The sequence below is a fragment of the Hetaerina americana genome, unplaced genomic scaffold, assembly GCF_022747635.1.
Source record: "Hetaerina americana unplaced genomic scaffold, ioHetAmer1.1.p SCAF_5, whole genome shotgun sequence".
In the NCBI taxonomy this organism is placed as follows: domain Eukaryota; kingdom Metazoa; phylum Arthropoda; class Insecta; order Odonata; family Calopterygidae; genus Hetaerina; species Hetaerina americana.
The window spans coordinates 86,602,758-86,624,549 of record NW_027287095.1 but is presented as its reverse complement, the minus strand read 5'-3'; the positions used below and the strand labels follow the sequence as shown (position 1 = coordinate 86,624,549).

Here is a 21,792-nt window from a genome sequence, read left to right as displayed (position 1 = left end):
TCGATGTCTCCTTGTACACTAATGAACTTGGTCCAGCGATACTCCAATGCTTTGATCCAATCTCAAATATTGGTCTCCTTCAGGCCTTCAAAATACCTGTCTACTTCGGCTGCTAGTTTTTTATTGGATGAGAATCTCCTTCCACCGAGGAAAAGTTTGAGCTTGGGGAACAGGTGGAAATCCAATGGAGCAAAATCAGGCAAATAAGGTGGGTTTGGCAACAATTTAGATTTAATTCACGTATTTTTGCCATAGCAATGACACTTGTTTGTGGATGTCCATTTTCTTAATGAAAGATGACTTTCTTCCTTGCAAAACCTGGCCTTTTTTCTTAGATCTTCTGCTGTAGTTTGTCCAGGAGGTCAGCATATTAATGTACAGTAATTGTTTGACCAGTGGAAAGATTATCTATAATCAGAATCCCTACTGCATTCCAGAAAACTGAAGCCATCACCTTTCCCGCCGACTGTTTTGCCTAAGCTTTCTTTAGTGTTCGTAAATCAACATGTTTCTAATGCTTTGAATGCTGTTTTGTCTCTGGGGTATAGTAGTGGACCCAAGTTTCACCAGTGGTCCCAAACCAGTACAGGAAATCTAGTTGGTTGCTCTTAAAACCGGTCAACCATGGTTTGGAAATATCCATTCTGATGCGTTGGTGATCCTGTGTCAAGAGTCATGGCACCCATCTGGCAGATAACTTGATCATATCCAATTCCACTGTTAAAATGTGGAATGCCCATTCAGATGGCATCTTTACAGCTTCAGCAATTTCTCGCACTTTCAGTCGGCGATCCTCCATGACCACTTCATGCACTTTTGCAATAATTTCTGGGGTATGGCACATTTTGGCCAACCACTAAACAGATCATCATTTAAGCTGTCCTGACCAAACAAACATGTTTGTCCACTTGACAACAGTTGAATATGAAGAAGCCGAATTCCCCCAGTGTGTTCTCCAAGGCTGCTTGAAATTCCTTTGCTTTCATACCTTTCTTTACGAAGTATTTAATCACTCGTCCAATCTCAATTTATTCTATCTTCACAAATCACTACACAGGATCAACAACAGAGAGGCATCCACACCACAGATCTCTTCCAAGAGCACTGACATGAGGGATTACCTATTACTGCTTGAGAAACTCATTGCACTAGTGCTGACATCCGGTGGCGATTCCGAGAACCTTTTTAACTACCCTCGTACATTCATTCAATTCACTCTCTCAAATGCCTCCTCGAAATCTACAAAACAAATACATCCTGATTGTTTTCTATGTTCTTTTGAGCTGGTTCCCCATTCCCCTTCCTCAATTTCACATTTTAAGAAGATTTCAAGAGGTTTCAACATGGCACCATCACTAGCACAAAAAATAACCAATGTAATCAACCTGAAGGTGTAATTGATAGGTCAGAATAGAGATCACCCAATACTAAGCCCTATATGGCATATGACATTGACGGTACAGGGTAAGGGGCCAGTCCTTCCTCTGTGCCGCTGGCTTCTCAGGAGAATCTGGTACCCAAAATACTCTAGTTTGGATGAGGTTGGGGGTGCCCAAAGGCATCCCCAGGAATCAAACCCAGACCCATGAGCCCACCACTCTACCAATGGACTATCATGTGGCCTCTTTGATTAAGATGCCAAACAATTTAAATTATATGAGCTTCATGAGTAAAAATAGCATAGTAAAAATAGTATTCTCTCATGAACTGCTCATAAGAGATATGGAATTAAGAAGGTAGACACTGAAAAACTATGCACAAAAGCCAATCATTCTCATTATTTTGTCCATCCTTGTATGATAGAGTACACGGGCATATAACTTAGCACAGGCTTAATGCATAAATATAGATGCACATAATTTGCTACTAGAGGAACTGGTCTTTGAAAAAGTATCGAGCAAAACAAGTCATTCTTACAAACTTAGTTTTTTCTTACTGTATCATACATCTGTTTCTTAAAGTCAACCATTACCACAACATATTTTTCAACTTGCAAATACATGTCACAGAAATTGAAAGCTGGTTTGTAAATTGAGATATTCCTATATTCCAATTCAACAAACCCCAGGGTCAAATCGAAGGAAAATCAGTTTCCTGAAGTGTAGACAACTTAAGGTTACATCCTGTCATAATTTTTTATGCTCCCATCACCAAAAGTTAGCCAGACAGAACGTTCATTAATTAATGGCGGCATTGTTTCCGTGATAGTGCCTTTCTTAGAATCATAATGGCAAAATTATACAACAGTTCTTTACGCCACAAAAAAATTGCCTTAATGCAATGTGTAATGTCTATATTTTTAAACTGCTCAGAAAGGGAAAATCATTTGTAATCAACAAAAAAAATAAATTTTGCTCTTAGAGTTCTTCCCATGTAAGTAGACTGTAATTATAATGGGTCACAAAATGTTAACAGTCATTACCAAGTTCTATTTGTGTAAAAATGTACAGTGGGATCTTAAAATGCTTCAGACATGAAATTTGCATGATCTTCCAATTACATTAGGATTCAAGTAACTTTGAAGGAAATTTTGCATTCGGGAGCTGTTATAGAATATGTCCTATTTACCCACGGTAAACTATCTGGCCGGATAATAGCCTACTCACCAAAGGGATATCAGTTCAAAACCTGGGAGATGCAACTGGAACAGCCTCTTCTAAAATCTGAGCAGTGTTTCTGCCCAGATTTTAAAAGGGGGAGATATTTCCTGACAAAAATAACTTAGGGAAAACTTTATGCAACGGAGGGAAAAAGGAATAAGGTCACTTCATATCCCTGACACTGTAAATGTCATATACCTATAAGGTTATCTCAGGGTGATATCTATCATCATCATCATCTATCAAACCATCATTCTGGTTGATTGCTGTGGAATGCATTAACAAAATAAGGTTTCGGTGGCAAAAATTTCGGCATCTACAGCTAAGGCAAACAACAAGAGGAATTTCCATTTCAATCTGCATCCAATTCAACCCTTCATGAAGCACTGTCAAATGCAAGAATGAATTTATTTACCTGGGCAGATATCCCAATGAGCAAGAGCCATTGCTGCTTGGGGTCAGTCCTATAGTTGATAATTTGACATCCAATGAGACTTGAGTGGCGGTCAAACATTTTCTGTGGCACTGAATCTCCTTCCATGCTCCAATGATACACTGACGTCTCCGTCACAAGTGCCACAGAGTTCAATGATATCCACTTCCAAAAGGTGACATCCTCTGTCATGGTGTGTGCCTTCATTTTACTTTTCATTTCTATGTTAAATATCTGGAGGGTTTTCTGAGCTGCAAAGGTATGTAGGGAGGAGTTAATGACCAAGCAATAGCAGAATATTTAACAACAAAAATCACATTTAAAATACTACAAATACAACTAGTTATTTCCCTTTTATATTTTAAAGACAATACAGGAATGCACAGAAAAAATTCAAATTGATCAAAAAATGTTTTTAAGCTTTTTATTTTTTCTTTGCCCAACACTTAATCATTTAACCTATCCATGATATGGCCATTAGACACAAGTAATAACATTTTTAGCCAAAGGAAATTAAATTTTAAATCATGACAGCCATAAAACCCATGATATGTATGGGCATCATTACATTTAAATCACTTCAATTCTCTTCAGTAATTATGCCATTTCATACAGTAAATAAAAGTTCCCACCCTGAGATAAAGCATGAGTAAATTAAATTTAAAAAGTGAATGTAAAAAGGGAAAAGTGATCAATCACAAATGCCAGTCAGACTTTAGAAAGTTATCTAGACTGTTAAAAGCTAAATAGTAACTAGGTAATATCTATCCCTCTAACTGCCTTTCTAAACTACGTGGGTCGTTCAATGATTCCTGAGAAAATTCAAGAGATGGCTCTCGTACTACCGGAAAAGGTTTGATTTTAATATGCGCCATGTCTCACTAGACTGCTGTTATAAAGTTTCAGCTATATTATCACATGATTTCATTTTCATAGTCAATTAAAATAACCAACTTTTGCTTATCCAGAAAAATAGAAAAAAATGAGTATTGTTTGGTGATTAAGAACTTCTAATTAAAAGGCTTACTAATGGAAAAAGACCAAGGCCAAGTTGGACGAAGTTCATGACACATCTGCTCTCTTGTTAGCAACCATTTCCAATTGGTTAAGAGTTTGAATGTGGATGTACATCCACTCATGATGAACATTGTTTGGGATGTACAGTGGAAGTATCTTCCTCCAACAATGATTGGCAAAATCCATGATCTGGTTTTGAGCAATCAATGAATCAAAGTTCACGAAATAGTTGAGGCCACTAATTATATCACTAGGTACAGAGTTTTCAATTTTGCATGAAAAATTGCATGTTGCACGAAAAACTCTGCAAGATTGATTTAGGCTGAGTTCGTTCTCAATGGAGAATAAATGCAGTTGTGTGGTCGATTCGTAGGCTGATTTGGAGGCTAGTTTGGTGATTTTCTGTTGCAATCCTGTTGAGTTTGTGTCAATAAATAACTGAGCATGAAACATGGACTTCAAAGAAAAAAATAACAGTCGAAACAGTGTGTTTCTGAAGGTCATCCTGCTCAGAAAACCGTGAAATTGGCCAATAAGGTGATGGCCACCATTTGTTTTGGATGGATTAAGAACCATCTACATAGATAACTGGCAAAAAAGATAAACGATCAATGAAGAGTATTATGAGTCATTATTTCAATGGTTGAGCGAAGAAATTAAGAAAAAAGTCCTCAAAATGAAAAAAAAAATTCTACCATCAAGACAATGCTAGGGTGCACACCTGCACAGTTTTGATGACAAATATTATGGAATTAAATTTTGAATTATTACAAAATCACTGCCAACACATGTTTCTCTTGAGGACCTTCAGAAATCCTTCTTTCTGGATAACTTGGAAATGTTAGAGAGCCGCTGGGAAAAGTGTACAAAGCCAAAACATTGAAAAATAAAAAAAGCCACAAAATAATTTGTTCTCCTATTTTTTGCAAAGGCATATTGAACGACCCACGTAGATGCATTCACTCATGAGGTACAGCAGTATATTCCTATAGAAGTCATTATGTTACCATAATAATGTACATACAACTACAACACACAGTAGAAACAAATGCAGGGTTTCTTTTGATATAAAAAAATCACTATATTTCAGGCTATCAGCTTTAATGATTATTAATAATTCCTGAAAGCTGACACTAAATTTGATTTAATCTATTCAATTTAACATCAAGTATGATTCAACTTCACAAATTATCTCACAACATTAACTGTGGGTATCTTGTTTTACTAATTGGATTATTACTTGAAAATCGACAAAATGTTTTGGGAGCCCTAGGCAAATGGTAAAAATCAAGTCCTGTGCTCCAATTCCCTTACAGGGCAGGGGTTCATTATTGTCAGAAACCTGGGGATTTTAAACAGGCCTGCACTCTAAGGATATTTTCATTCACAGGGCTTGTGTGGGGTACCAAGGGCAATATCCTCATGATGAAATTTCAACAAATCTAAAAGTTAAAATAGGGAAATTGCATAGTCCATTTCATGAAGGAAATATTGGTCAAGTGAAAGGACAGGCATTCTTTGAGAGCAGAAGGATAAAGAAACCCAAACATTTAGCACAATTAAATAGAAGAGAATACAATATAAATCTAGGAAATATATCACTCCAAATTAAGTTGAAATAACTTAAACAAAAAGTTGGCAAAAATGACATGCTGACAAAGTACATGATAGAGGAAGTAAAACAAAACTTTTCATTGACTTGGTCATTTTCTTCAGCGGAGACAACCTTACAACACTGTGTATCCCAAATTGCTAAGTTGCTTAATCATTCTGATCTTTCAAGTTTCAGATCAACTACAACATATTTCCTTTAAAAATGAGGCATACTGAGCACCTCTCTGAGTCAAGCTACAATCAAAAACTAGAAAAATAGCATTTAAATTGTCACCTTTTGAATTACACTCACAATCTTGGTTCATATAGACAAGAACATGACATCTGGCAGAATGACAAATATGACTCTAGAAATACCCCAATTTTGGATTACACCAAGACTTCAAGTATACTCTATTGTACAGAGAGAAGCCTGAACTAGCTAAAACAAATAGCACGCTTGGATTTTACCCTGTTTAATGAATTCTGGTAATTTTCCCGATCTCTATGAAATTTAAACATGTCAACTGCCAATAAGTCAAATGTTCAGCTCTGAGCCAGAAGGTAATAGGCTCAAATGACACCCATGGATGGATGGATAGATACCTCTTGCTAAAAATCAAAGCCATGTGATTCACTGTGTAAATAACAGAACTGAGGGAATTAGCAATAGTGAGAGAAACTGGGCAACCTACTCAATAGCTGAATTTTAAATGCTACGAAGTTACAGTAAGTGCCAGCCTGGATCAAAACTCAATTCAAATGACAGAACTTTAATTGAAAATTCATATTTTTCAATCTAAGTCTTTTCATATTGTTAATAAACCCACTTCCAACCAAACCATACATTACTCCACCTGCTTAAATGTATAACTCTCTATTTTATAATCGATAATCATATTACTTATTGAGAATCCTACTGTTTTCATTTTCTTGCAATTAACTTAAATTTTATATTCACAATCGACCCTCCAATACATTCATAAATTACAGCAATCTCTTAGCTTACAAACTTGAGCTTTAAAAACTTAACGAAATCCTCTCTTCTACTCCTGCCCACCACAAATCCTTGCCATGTCTACCCTACCATTTCCTGGGCATATATCTTCAAAAGGCACTTACAGTGAATGTATTACACATACCCATGCATGTTAATACGTCAATTCCAGATCTTCATCAGCTACCTTAGGAATGACTGATTACATGGATATTTTAACTAAGTTTTCCATCCATATATCTACTTTTATCTTTGGTACTTTTGATTTCATCTACTAACCAACCTTATTAGTGAAATCCTGATGTCAAATTTATCATTAAAATGGTATCATACCATTTATGGTAGATTTGGATGGACACACTAAAAACAGTAAAATGATTAATTCCTTGGCCTATCCTAACAAAACTCAATCTGACATCGCACACTATAATTAACAACATTGATTCTCATCCCATACCTATCACGCTGACTTTGCAATGTGCTCAGCAATGCTTTGCAATTGCTTGGCTGACTGGCAAATCAAAGCTTGATTATCCACAAACTGAGCCGATTTTATGATTTCCCCACCGACCTTCCTTCATTTCTCCACTTCTTTCCATGCCTCTCTAAGCATTTCCTCAGCATATATATATATATCAAAACGCACAGGTGATAATGGATGACAGTGTCTCACCCCTCTCCTTAACACTACACCCGGCCAGACTATCTGATACTAACACCTGAGCAATTAGCCATGAACAGGTTACAGATATGTCTCATATATCTCCAATCTACACATTTTATGCAAAACATTGTACTCATTCAACTCTTTGCAGATGTCCTCTAAAATTCTACAAAACAAACAATCCTGTTTGCATTCTATATCCGTCTCTCCAATTGCGAACTCATTATTGCAATGGCATTGTGCATGCCTCTGCCCTTTCTGAAGTTGAATTGATCATCCCCCCCAGGTAACCATTTGGCCTCCTCCCATTCCCCTCATCGATGACCCTAATTACCACTTCAGCTTCGTGCACTGATGAATACTGTTCCATAGTCCTCACATACGGCTGCCTCTCTCTTTTTTTGGGATGGAACTAATACTGATCTGATTAAATCTTCCTGCTAAATTCCTCCCTCCTCATAAATGCTACAAATTAGTTCATAAAAACTCTTTCTCCCACATTTTCCTAAACCCTTAAGAAACTCTACAGGAATTGTATCTTATTGTGATTTCAATGCCCTTAACGTTCACAGCAAAAAGTGTGCCTGGACCAAAGCTATCCTTATCTTGTTTCTGTAGATGTTCCTCGCTTTCTTATTTTTTTGTCCAACATCAGGATAATTAACCGAGATGATTTACCACAGCCTTCCTCAACAGTATTTTAAATGTGACGCCATCACTCAATGCCCACCCCAAAGGGGTCACATGCCTTAGAAGGTGCCTCACTGAGGAAGAGATGTTAGAACTTCTTTCCCTTTGACTCCTACCATTTGACACGAGTGTCCCTACCAGGAGCAGTTGCACAGCTCTAGGGGGTCATCAGAATGCACAAGCCCTTCTACGACATCAAGTTTTAGTCTATTCGGAGGGTGAGACTAAAATATTTCATTTAACATCATTTATTAACCCTGCTGGCTGGACATTCACTTTATCACTCCCACGACACAATATTCAAAATTCTTTTCACTTATATTCTTGTCATGTTTGAAAATAATGTATACTCTTCTCTTTTAGACCCTCTCCAATCCTTGAGCAAAGAATTCTTTTGTCTCCCACCTGGGTTGAGAAGAAAACTGGATGTTTGAATGATGGTGTTAGCAATCAAAACATCAGTGTTTAACTTCAACCCAGTCCGACACCTCGGAACTCTTCACTTGCCAAGCAATTTGCCAATTAAAACCTCAGTTCAAAAATCTTTAATTCTATTCAACTTTAACTGCTTTTGCCAATAGTTAAAATTATTAACACAGCAATTTAACCCAAATAATTGCCTTTAGCACTGATTTATCGACAAAAGTGCCACCAAAAATGATTTAAAACTCAAACGTCAGCATTTTTTTTACTACTTGCTGTTGATTTCTATTGGTGCCCACATAGCTACAACTGTCGATTGAATCTCTTTCCAAATATTACACCCTTACTGTGCCAACTTAGAGCTGGACTTTCTCCATTGTGATTTAAAGAGCAACAGTGGAAAAAATATAATCCTAAAGACCTCATCTTATAAATTTTGAAATCGTACCTCGAAAATGTTTGTAAATATATCATGTGCGTGTGTTTGTTTGAGAAAGCATGTTTCGATTTAAAAAAATGAGAGTATCCACTGTTATGCCACAAGACAAAGAAAACAAGGTGCATGTAATGCAACATTCCACTTCACTGTTTCAAAAAGGACCAATTTATGCTGTCATTGAAATTAGTCATCCTTTACCAGTAGGCATAAAAGATGCCAACTCGTATCATGTGTTCAAACTTAGGTTAAAATCTTTTTTAATCAAGAGTTGATTTTATTACCGAGAGGAATATTTTTTTGTCAAGGTATGGCAAGTGGTTATTTTATTATAACCATTTCTCAAGATATATGCACACATTTCTTGTTTTTGCATGAGATATCTTATATTTTACCATTGTAAAATAACAAGATGAAATAATAAATAAATACTTAAACCATTTCGTGGGGCAACTGGGGAATCAAAATTAACCTTCACCAACCAAATTAAAGATGAATTTACAAACAACTGCAATGACTTTTCAATCATGAAACTTGTAATCACTTAACTCTAAAACCATGAAAAAACATTGAAGGTATTCCTGTAGAGTATTTGAAAGGGAAAATTGGCAATGAACCATAAGCAATAATTCTAATTACATGGAATTTGAAAAAAATCATCCAGAATCAAAACAAATAAATCATCTGGAACAGAAAATTAGAGGAGCTCCTTCATTTGAAATTGCAGAAATAGTATAAAGAAGATGACTAAAAACACCTTCCTTTCACAAACTTTTATTTTTCAAATTTTCATGGTAAAATGTAAACTTTTAATGAAATGTTCCTGACATCAAATTTTCTATTGAAGGCCATCACGGATTTAGGGCTATTGGTTTCAACTGGGGCTACACAGCATGAAGTAACAAAAATGAACATAAATTTTACTTATAAATTGAAACGGAGCATTTAACACAGAACTCATAAAACTTATATTCATTGAATGCATTTCCTAAAAAGCAAGAGAAATTTTGGAGAAAATATTTTACTCTTTTTCCATGTTAACTTGTGTATGAATTTGTTCATGGGATCTGCTAGAAAATAACTGTTTGCCACAGAGAGATAATACTTCTTTATGAGGTACTTAAAAGCTAGATGAGCAGATAATTTGAAATTAAAATGCCGCAATATAACAAAAAGTGCCTGCTTATGCTTGGACTATGGTAGTAAATAGAAGGAGAGACATGGCATGAGGAAAGGTTGAATGCGTACAAAAATTTGGAGCCAGGTTTTTCAGCCAAAACAAAGACTACACACTCAACACAACCCATACTAACACCTCAATAAATGTGAAACTGACCACGAAATAGATTGCATGTACATAGATGCATTTAATCACTCATCCTATCCTCCTTAAACTATCAGTAAATTGAGCAACAAAATAAAAATTAATAAAATGGAAAATAACATTTTTCAATCCAGACACCACCACCTCCAGTCTCACAACCCTCCCATTTTCCCTGGATGGACGACAGTGGTCCAATCCCCATCTTTGCAGCAGTTATTCGAGAACATTCTGAATGTAATCGCTTTAGGCGATGATTGAAAATTACAAATGAACAATAATCTCCTTTGCCCATCACTTTCCGATAATCATTAGAGTGCAAATTTTTTGTCAGTATAGTAGCCAAAATATTGCGATTTTGATTACTTCCTCTACAACAGATAACTTTATCATAATGCCAATCACAAATCACTAAATGTAACAATAACTTCAGTGACTTGTAATTACTCATTAATAAGCAAATGACTTCATTTGAAAAATTATTCATAACCTCATCACATAGGTTTAACCCTTATTTCATACTTTCTATGCATATTTTTGACAAAATATTCTCCTAGCACCCACAAAACACACACAAACAAAATCAAACACACAAAATGCCAGAATCAATAATTGCATGCATTACAAGAACCCACACTTAAGACATTTTAAAAAGCCAGTTAGACACTACTTCAACTATAGTCAAACAAGCACATACACGAATTAAATGGGGTTATAATTATTAGCCCACTAAACGCTAAGGTGGTTAAACAGGATAAAATGGCCAATTTAAAGAAACTTCCCTTTAGTTAAATTTCCCATCAATTTGAATAAAAAGGCAGAAGTCATTCAACTAAAATATCTTCCGTTATTTTCAATATTTACTATTCTGTGATTAAGAATTACTATTTGTATGCACTGTCACCCTACTGAAACTGTAGCTAATTCTGCCACTTGCATTAAAGTTTAGAAGGGATAAGCCCATTTTCTATGACATAACACCCAAAACAAATAACTACAATTAAGATTACTATTAACAATATCAAAATGTGTGCTAACCATCACTGCTGTTCACCAAATTACCTTTTAAGGCAATGACTTTGCTGGCAGGATTCATGATTGCGGAGTCAGCAGAGATTGGCCTCCGAATAGGATTTGTTGGGTCATTAAGGTCAATTATGACCACCTGTGCTGTTTCCCCAACCTTTTCCCGAACACATATAAATTTATCTGACTCCATTGTTAGGGAATTAAAGCTCACACTGGATGGGTTGATTCCAATGTTTGTGAGCTGAAATGAAAATGAAAAAAAATACATTAGGATTAGCCACATATTTAAAAAAAAACTCAACTTTATAAAGCAATAATTTTTTAGTTACCACATAGAGACTGACAACTTTGATGCACAGAGACAATACTTTCAAATAGAAAATATTGAAATGGGCAAAAGAAAAAAAATGTTATCTATTAAAATTACACCCAAATGGGAAACACACACAACTGTTTAAATATTAAGACTTGCTTGACTGCAATTGCATTTTGGCAACTTTATTGCATCAGAAAGTATGGTATTCACCTCAATTTTATTTTATCTCAAAAGATGTACTCATGACTGAGCTCATTATTTGCGAATTGAGGGAGTTCGTCTAATTCCATGTTTGGGTATCCAGAGAAACAAAAGTTTGCAAGGTAAATAGAATCAAATTCAATTACTCAAAAGAAAAAAATCAATTGCAAATATACTTAAAAATAGGATTCAAATATTCCCTGGTGGTACATAAACATATAAAATGCTGATAGTATAACAGTTAAAATTTCACCCAATAAACCCTTATCCCATCATTTTCTGAGGAAACTAACAAAATTGTTATTCAGTCAACTTCGTTTCCCTCCATAATATTTTGAAATTTAGGAACCCATTTGGTCTCTTCGAAAATGGATACTGTTAATTCAGGATTACTAATTAATCTGCTACCTATGATACATCTTTAATTTGTGTTTTATGTTAGTTCTATGAACCAGGCAACTTGGGAATTTAAATGCTTCACAATTTAGCATTGCAAAAAATTATGGCTATTTGTAATTCCCATTTTTCCTACAACACTGCATTCAGCTACATTTTCCATGCATTTACTGCACGCCACCTGCTGGATGGGTTGGGGTGTACGCACAATGGAGATAGTGGCACTATTGGCAATGGAGAAGTTTATTTAAGAAATTAGATGAGGTTTGGCGATCTTACATTGTTTTCTGGCTTGCCGAACAAATTAAATAACTGAGAAAATCCACTATGAATTATGCCTAAATAAGAAATACTAGGTTAATACACTTCGTAGTTTCAGGCTCGACTTTTGTGGAACTTATCCATTATTGGAAAAAAATATAGCTATGTTAATTCCACTTAATGTTTTATTTTCATGACATGGGTTTCAATACTTACTATTGATGATACTATGCATTGAAACCCGAAAAACCGAAATGAAAACATTACATGGAATTAACATAGCTGTATTTTTTCCCAGTAAAATACTAAGCTAACTAACGTTAACCACTCGTTGGCTTTTACCACTGCTAATGCACACACAATTAATGAGTTAAAGTTTCTTCATAACAAACACTCAAAGAGCATCCTAATTGACAATAGTCCGGAAATATGGACTGGTTTACAAGTGTCATACACTACGGGCATGTTCTAGGATAACCTTCTGCAAATTCAAAGGTAAGACGACAACGCGGTAAACACGGCTTGATTACTCCCTCCGAGTGACGCACCATGTCCGGCCGGACGGCCCACGTGGGCTGCGACACTCGCACTTTTGCCCCGTTCCCCTACCGCAGACGACGCAGGGCGAGCATCGCACGCCCGACCGCCAAAGCGGACGCGACACACCACTCTCCCTCCTGCCCTCCAACACGGCGCTCGGACGTGGGAGGAGCTGTGCTCAATGGGCACCAGACTCGGGCTAGGTCAGTCCAGAACTTATCAATTATTAAAAACCATAACAAAAACAAGTGAATGCACAAAAAAGGAGGAATAACCGATGAAAGGACACGAGAAAATAAGTGAATCTGCGAGGTGACGATAGCGAAGTACGTGATGAAGGTTGACCAGATAATGTCGCAAGGAGAGGAAATTGGGGCAGGAAAAGGTAAATGGAATGATGGGTATCGTAGGGGATAAAAACGAATTTGGGTGGGTCCCGCAGACCAGTGCTGAGATTGACACGGGCAGGGATACCAAGCAGGGGTGCAGTTCTGAAATCCAGAAGCGGAAAGAGCCCTGGATTTTAAGGGAACGAAGGAGTTTTAGGCCAGACGCCATTTGGCGCGAGGTGAGGCGGGAAAGACCCGAGGGGCAGCGACATTCCTTCGCGTGAACAGCATCAGCAGCGAGAGAGAGAGTGAGTGCGATGGGGAGACAAGGCTTAAGCAGAAATCGACGAGGCGATGGAGTAAATTGAGCGCGGGAGGATAACGTTAAGTCAGTTGCAGCCGATGGTTTGGACAGTCTTCTACAAAGATATATATTCGAATAGGCACGTGCCCGCTTGCAAGAAGAGTAAACAGCACAGCTGTCTGGACGTGCAAATATAACGACGCATACCGACATCATATCTTCATTTTATTAAAATTCCCATCAGGTTGATATTGACACTTCTACGATACGATACTAAGAAGGAACCGATACTGCAATGATCGATAAACGTCGACGACATTAGGATTTGGACGATATTTAAGTAAACATGAACGGCGACACTGTAATTTGCCACCAATTACGAAGTGGAAGTCCAAATATGTTAACATTTCCACGTCTACTATCGACATAAAACTAGCAGAAGACAATTTGGCCGATGTGAACATATAAAAAAAGTTTTACTATTTTAAATCTCAAGACCGTTGGTTAAAAAAATAGATGTAAAAATCTTGCGACCAACAATGGTGATTTCCACTACTCCATAGCGGAAATCACAATCAACATGATGGATGAGAGCGGGTGTCTGTAGTCCATTAAGTTTCAGTTGCTTAAAAGGTTTAGCTATTCACGCTCGCTCACTAGCTCCTTCGTCTTCACCAACACTTGAAAGGCATACTGGTGCTTTAAATGCCCCTCAACACCAGCGGAGAGGTGGACCGGGTCTCTCTTCTGCTGTGTAAAACCGTCATTGTGATGGAAACGGGAGATACTATGGTTACAGCGTGTGGCCATATCGCCGACGGACGTTATGTACACGTTATTTTCGATGTAAATGCTATTTATCAACGTAACACGATATGATCAATAAACCCGATATTGTCAATACTGTTACAATCAATAATTAACGCCGCCTGATATATCGTCGCCAGCCCGATATTTATCGTACCGACGAATTATGTTTCTACTGGGAAATGAACATAAGCACAGCCATACACAGCAGAGGAGAGTAGGTGGTGGTGGAGACCTCCTACAGTGAGGGGGGGGGGATACGATTCCACGGAGGAAGCAAAGCGAAGTCAGAAACATGCTTCGCTACAGACGCTTTCAAGTATGCGATATGGAAATGTCGATAACAATAAATGCCGGCGCCTGTTCCAGAGCAAAGTCAAATGCGATAATTCGACGAACTGGGAAACTGACTTTTAGGTCTGAGTGAAAACTCGGTTCGCTCAAAGTTGAGAGTGACGTGGAAGTTGACATTTCCCTATCTGCCAAATTCGCTCTTGATTCTTTTTTTTTATCTCCGTTGCTTTTGAAAAACTCAGCAAGTTTGCCGAAGAATCTTCTCGTTCTGCCCCTCTTCTCTCATTGGTGGAAATCTGTGTCGCCGTCTCAAGGATCCACGACGCCCTTCGAGAGTGACCATTACAATAATGTGGGTTACGCTCAGGGCCGTCACCATCGCCACCACCACCGGCATCAAATACTCATCTCCGACATTATTATTACTATTTTCATCATCTGTAATCTGCCGTTTAAGGTAGTTTTTGGATGGACACAGCCTATAAAACGGTACGGCAATGCATTACTTCGTCTATCCTGACAAAAAACATCTTTACATACGACACTACAATAAACCTCTTTCCAATTCCGCATACATACTTCATTCCGTGAAATATTTCTATTCTATTTCCACTTCCTCCTCGTTTGCCTGACATTCTTCCCTCTACAGGTCTTCAACATCCCATTGCCAATGAAAATTGAAGACCTAAAATTGCTTACCAATGTCCTACTCGAAGTTTCAACGACCATCGAAGACGACATTTCTACCCTTAGAGTGAAATCAACATGCTAATATTGTTACCAACATGCAATACATGTTACCTGATCGGTAACAAACCAAAGTCTAGGTTGTAAACGACCTATTGTCAGGAATAAACGCGACAAATCACGATGAGGTAAAATCTATGAAACTTAACATCATCATAATTTATTTGAGGGGAAAAAAAACAAAATTTTGGAATAGAACTCTTTTCACTGCGGACTATAAATGGAAAAATAGCTTATCTTTAAAAAGGGGGGCTCTTCTCTTGCAATTGATTTCACGATAATTAATATGATCCGGGGTTAGAGGATAAATGTTTGTAGCTTCACTTTACACTTCCAAAGCCCCGAAAAAAGGGGGTGTGGCAGGAGGTTTAAGGTCAAGTCATTAGAGAAGATGATTAATGGCATCCCCCCGGGAGATTAAATTGTCGTGCTTCCTACTCATGTGGACTCCAGCAGTGAAAAGGAAAAATGTTCCCACATATCGATCGGTTCTGTAGTCTATTCCCCTTAAACTTCTCACTGTGATCTCGGCTGACTAGTTTACGCGGTATTAAAGTCAATCCTGTGATAGCGTTAACCCTTAATTATACTACCTTGAACAAAAAGTTCCCGGAATAACCACCGTGTGGCGCTCCCATCGTTCCGATTTGAGTTCTGTTTTTTTTGTTAAATTGGTACATCTGTTGTTGATATTCCCTTTAAATCTTAGTGTCATAACTTGACATTTGCAAAAGTTACGTAGCCAAGAGTACATCTATCTCTGTGTGTGTTGGCGATTTTTTACAATTTCAGAAATGGATTTAAATTTGCAACAACGAACTTGTATTAAATTTTGCGTAAAAAACGGATTTAGTGGCGCACGGACGTTGGAAATGTTGGAAAAGTGTTTCGGCAACGATTCTCTAAAAAAAAACGGTCGTTTACCAGTGGCACGAGCGGTTCAGAAGTGGTCGTGAGTCAATCGAAGATGATGAACGCAGTGGCAGACCATCGACATCGAAAGTCGGTGAAAAAATTGATAAAGTAAAAGAAATGTTGGTCAATAACCGCAAATTAACCATCAGAGAAATAGCGGAGGACTTGAACATTGCCTATGGATCCGCCCAAGACATTGTGGTTAATGATTTGGGTTTCCGTCGTGTAGCAGCAAAGTTGGGCCCAAAAGACCTCAATTTCATGCAAAAAAGAGACCGTGTTGACGTCGCAAAAGACATGATTTGCGAGGCTGAATCCGATCCCACATTCATCAAAAGGATCATTACTGGAGACGAGACGTGGGTTTATGAGTACGACACGCAATCCAGACATCAGGCAAGTGAATGGCGTTCACCAAATGAGCCGAGACCAAAAAAACCACGTCGTTTTCAGTCAAAAAAGAAGGCAATGCTGACGGTTTTCATGGATTACAACGGTGTAGTGCATCATGAATTTTTGCCAGAAGGCCAGACAGTAAACAAAGAGTATTATTTGGGCGTTATGAGACGTTTGCGTGAAGCAATTCGCCGAAAGAGACCAGAAATGTGGGCAGAAAACTCGTGGATTTTGCACCAATGATAACGCACCGTCGCACAGTGCTATCATTATTCGTAATTTTTTGACGAAAAATGCAACAAATACCATCCAACAGCCACCGAATTCACCTGATTTGGCTCCCTGTGACTTCTTTCTGTTCAATCGAGTTAAAAAACCATTACGGGGAACGCGTTTTAGCAGCCGAGAGGAAGTAATGGAAAAATCGCAGGAAGCACTGATGGACATACCGAAAACCGACCGTAACTTTTGCAAATGTCAAGTTATGACACTAAGATTTAAAGGGAATATCAACAACAGATGTACCAATTTAACAAAAAAACAGAACTCAAATCGGAACGATGGGAGCGCCACACGGTGGTTATTCCGGGAACTTTTTGATCAAGGTAGTATGTAGTTATAATTAAGTCGTGCATGCAATCCCCGTGCTTCCAGTGTCTCCCAAACAACGCACAAGTATGTTGTATTTGTCCATAACGAATCTTCACGAAGCAGTCAGTTTAATTTTGTGTATTCTGATTCGTTCCAGAATGTTTCGAAGGGTTGACTTAAACACACTACTCAAGGCGATATCTAACCAACGCTAAATAATAATTGTCTTCAATTTCTCATTCCAATATTTCCCGACTATTTGTTTAATGAACCCAACTTTCCTCATTTTCTGTTAAAAAACACAGTAATCAACCCGAAGGTCAGGTACGAGGGTCATGCGGAAAGTAGTACCCGTTCGTGAAATAAAGACACAAAAGTAAATATTACCAAACATAAAAAATTTTATTTGAAAGAGGATACTTTAAACTACTTCTCAACATAATCTCCAAGCAAATTAAGGCATTTGTCATAACGTGTGACAAGTTTCTGTATTCCTGCTGCATAGTCCTTCGCCGCCAGCTCATTGAGATACGCGAGGGACCCATCTTGCACAAATTTTTGCATAATGCAGATGGTGTTTAACAATTTCATGAACAATTGTTCGAGAAACATTGGGAAAATGCTCACAGATGTCATCAATTGTGACGCGCCGATCGTTCCTCACGAATTCGTCAACTGAGCTCACCAGTTGGTCTGTAATGACAGACGGTCTCCCCGAACGCTCATCGTCGTGTGTGTTCCCCCTCCCCATGTTGAAGTTGCGACACCACCGCCGAACAGACGACTCGTCCATTACATTGTCTCCATACACCTCCTTTAATTGGCGATGAATATCACATGGGCGAACGTTTCTTGCATTGAGGAATTTAATCACTGCCCTCACTTCACAACTGGCGGCGTTCTCAATTTTTTTAAACATTGTAAACAATCACAGAAACAACACAGGCAATGCTAGCGTCACGCAACTTGGCTCAGAGAAGGCAGACAAGCCACTGAAGCTATCTGACCTCGTCCAGCGGCTACTCGCGTCGTCAGCACTTCATGCGGCACGAACGGGTACTACTTTCCGGATGACCCTCGTAGATGATGGTAGAATTTACCCAGTACCAAGCTCTATAAAGGCACGCGGAATTCACACATCAGGGTATGGAGGCCAGTTCCTTCCCCTGTGCCGGTTATGGTTTCCCAAAGAAGATCTGGTACCCGAAAAATCACATAGCTTGGTTGGAGCTGCAGGTGCCCAAAGTGCCTTGCCCAAGAATCGACCCCGGGCCCCTCCGGTCAGCAGTCAAACGCTCTACCCACTGGGCTACCGCGACTAACCATACACTGTTATTTTAACAGATTTTCGTGAAGTATTTTTCCTATGCTACAGTTGGAATGTTTGCTTGGTTTAGCAAAACGCGAGTCTAAACAACTAATCTTTGAGTCTCAAAATGCTACGTCCGAAATCGATTGCCGTAGCCATAGAAGTCATCGATTGTCTATGCCCCTCATCTACGGCCACTGGAGCAACCACACATCTAACAAGGTCAAACCTAACATCTACGTAGGCAGGAAACTCACAAGCGCATTACTCATCCGGCCGAGAGGAACGATGGTTTACGCGCCGTTTTCACTGGGGAGAGTTGAGAACAAACGGTGAACAAAATGCCGAAATCTTTTTTTACCGACACCGTTTATTAAAATACCCGTTTCGGCCAGGTCTCATAGATTACATGCGGGAGGGGCACAGCTCCATCAACGAGGCTACCATGGGCTGATTCCCTCTTCTTGTGAAGGCTCTTCCATTTCCCACGTCATCTACCATGAACCATCTACGGCCAGGTGGCGCGGAAACGAAGGGGTGTTTTGCGAACAAGGAAGAGGACCGGCAATGGAAGCCGGCGCTTGGGAGGGGGAAGGGGGGAGTAGGGAGAGGTCTGCGACGGGGGAGAGTCACGGGTGGAAGGAGCGGAGGCGGAAGGGGGGGGAGAAAGAGAGATGTGGGGGAGGACGGAGAGAAAGTGGCGGGGAGGGAGAGACGAGTCGAGGGGTGAAAGGGAAGTGGCTTGTGCGAGAGAAAGCTCGAACGCCCGACAAACAAAGTAATGGGAGCGAGGTTAATTTATGAAGAAAGTGCGGGGGGTGTTGCCGTGGAGGGGTGAGACAAAATAATCAGACTTGTTCCATTTTTAAATCTCGATCGGGGGTCGATCATTATCGTCACTACTACTCCACAGAAAAAAAACACGAATGTTGTTCTCGAGTGACAAGAGATCCCCTCGTACTTGGGAATAAGGCCGTACGTGGGACTCAGCAAAAACGGGAAAGGGAGACGGAGGAACATTTTGTTTCCCGGGGCCAGCTGCAATTTCCCGCAAACGAGAGGGGAAGAGGGAAAGGATTCTGGAAACCAGAAAATCGAACCGCTTGGGTTTTGATTGGGCTTGTGCCACAGGTACCGCCCGGGATTTAACCCGGGCGAACCCTCCGGTCAACAGCCGAAATCTCACTGACCATAATGCTTGACACGCCGCCTTGATATACAGAACGTCTAAAAAAAAAATAGGACCATTTTGAACTTGAATTCCCATGAATACTATGCGTAAATTGTTAATAATGACAAATGAGTAAATTGTTACGTCACAATAAATGAAATAATAACCTTACTTCGCGTAGAACTTAAACGAGAGTAAACCCCTAAACGGGCATCTCGGGGAGTGAGATTTTGAAGGATGGTGATCTAACAAGGTGACGGCCGATTTGCGAAGAACGGAAGTACATATTGGAACCAAGATTTCTAACCATCCGGAATATTGGGTCCGCTGGCAGGCAATTATACGCCTGAATTTCAAGATCTACGTTGAAGTCATAAGGGCAATTCTATTTGTAGTAGTATGAACGTGTTTTTAGACGCTCTAAAAGATGCGATGCTTCTGGAGAACTTTGGTCTAGAAATAAGGAAAATAATCACAAAATAAGGATGATGGCAGGATATAGCAATTTTTACCAACAGATTTATTGCGTCTTCCAAATTATCTTCCTTATTCACTCCAGAGGACGGTTTCTATAGGCAACACAATGGACGGCGTGGTAGGAGAGAGTGGGCAGCGCAATAGAAAATGTGTCATGGGTTCAAATCCCTGATGGTGCCTTTAAAGAAAAATTGCTTGTATTTTTTTAGATTTTTGTCAAACTAACACTTCGTGGGTAACACCAAATGATGCCGCTAAGAAAAGAAACTCACTTCCCTCCCCCCATGGCATGAATGTTGGAATTCCACACACCTCAAGGAAAAATAGCTTCCTGTTTGATTACTGCGATGAAGACATGAAAAGATTCACCATCATCGATTAATTAATGCCCAGGCACACCAAGAAAATCCATGGACATTCCAGGGATGTCTAAAATGATGGAAGTGCGTCCTTATTGCCTATCCGACCATTATCACAGAACGAAAACAAATGCCACGAGAGCGCCACAATGCGTCACCAGCAGCACCACCTGGCTGCCCTCCCCTCCCGGAGGGGGAGGGGGGAGTGGGAGTAAAGGCGGGCGTGGAGGAGGAAGACGAGGAGAGGAATGGAAAGGGAGGGGAGACCCATGGGAGCGTGGGCGGAACTGGGCGCGAGGCTCGTGGGGAGAGGAGCAGGGAGATGCGGGGAAAGGAGCAGAGAGAAAACGGGGATTGGAGCCTAAGGAGGAAGGGTCCAGAGTCGGGAGGGATCCCCCAGGGTAGCAGAGCACGACCAAGTGAAGAAAGAGCCTCAAAAGAAAGGTCTGGCGAGGGGTACAATACAAAACAACGGGGCGGGTTGCGGTGGAGAAATTACGAGGAAACCAAACTTCAGATGCGAACAAGGAAACATTAGGAAGGAACACGACGACGATACGATAGGATAGGATGAGATTGGGGTGGGATTCCGTTTCGCCCCCCCCCCCTCCCCTTCCATCCGCTCCCAACCTCTCCACGTCTCTCACTAGGCGGCCCCGCCCACTCTAAAAAAAACAAAATATAACCGCCCACCCACGTGACCCGCGAGGCGGTTGCCCTGCAACAATCCACCCACCCGACGCAGGGCGGCGCGCACGCGGGAGAAAAATTCGCGACCTCGACATTCACGCGTTCTCGCCACGCGCGCACACAAGCGAGGCTGAAACCGTTAATGGATCCGAACTCGGGAGGGCAAAGGGGGGATGGTGGGGGGTGAAAGAAGCCCCCCCCCCCCGAAAGTTCTCACCCAAAAGAGGAGGAATATGCGAAATAAGTGGAAAACTTGCTCACACTTTAAATATAAATCGTAATTTTTAAATTGAATCGTTTAATTTCCAAATAACCAATCCTAGAGGCGGAACACATTGGGGAGGTGGAAGGAGAGAATTCAGCGTGGAATTATCCTCGCAAATAAACTGCATTAGACTCGGATGAAAATGGAAAGTTGAAAAATATCTGGTTGAGTACTATTTGCATAGCATGAATCATTTTTGGATTTATTTTAAATTTAAACAA

General features: G+C 39.6%; 1 protein-coding gene across 2 annotated transcripts in view; it reads right to left on the bottom strand.

The window, feature by feature from the left end:
* Chc (clathrin heavy chain) overlaps nt 1-21,792 on the bottom strand; it is a 114,454-nt gene that overhangs the window by 36,615 nt on the left and 56,047 nt on the right. The window contains exons 2-3 of one of the 2 annotated variants that reach the window (XM_071592316.1): nt 11,213-11,444; nt 3,016-3,284 (exon numbers count right to left, since the gene is read on the bottom strand). In XM_071592316.1, the coding sequence (XP_071448417.1) occupies nt 3,016-3,284; nt 11,213-11,444 (501 nt within the window). The remainder of the gene's footprint in view (nt 1-3,015; nt 3,285-11,212; nt 11,445-21,792) is intronic. The other variant, XM_071592317.1, reaches the window with a different exon arrangement.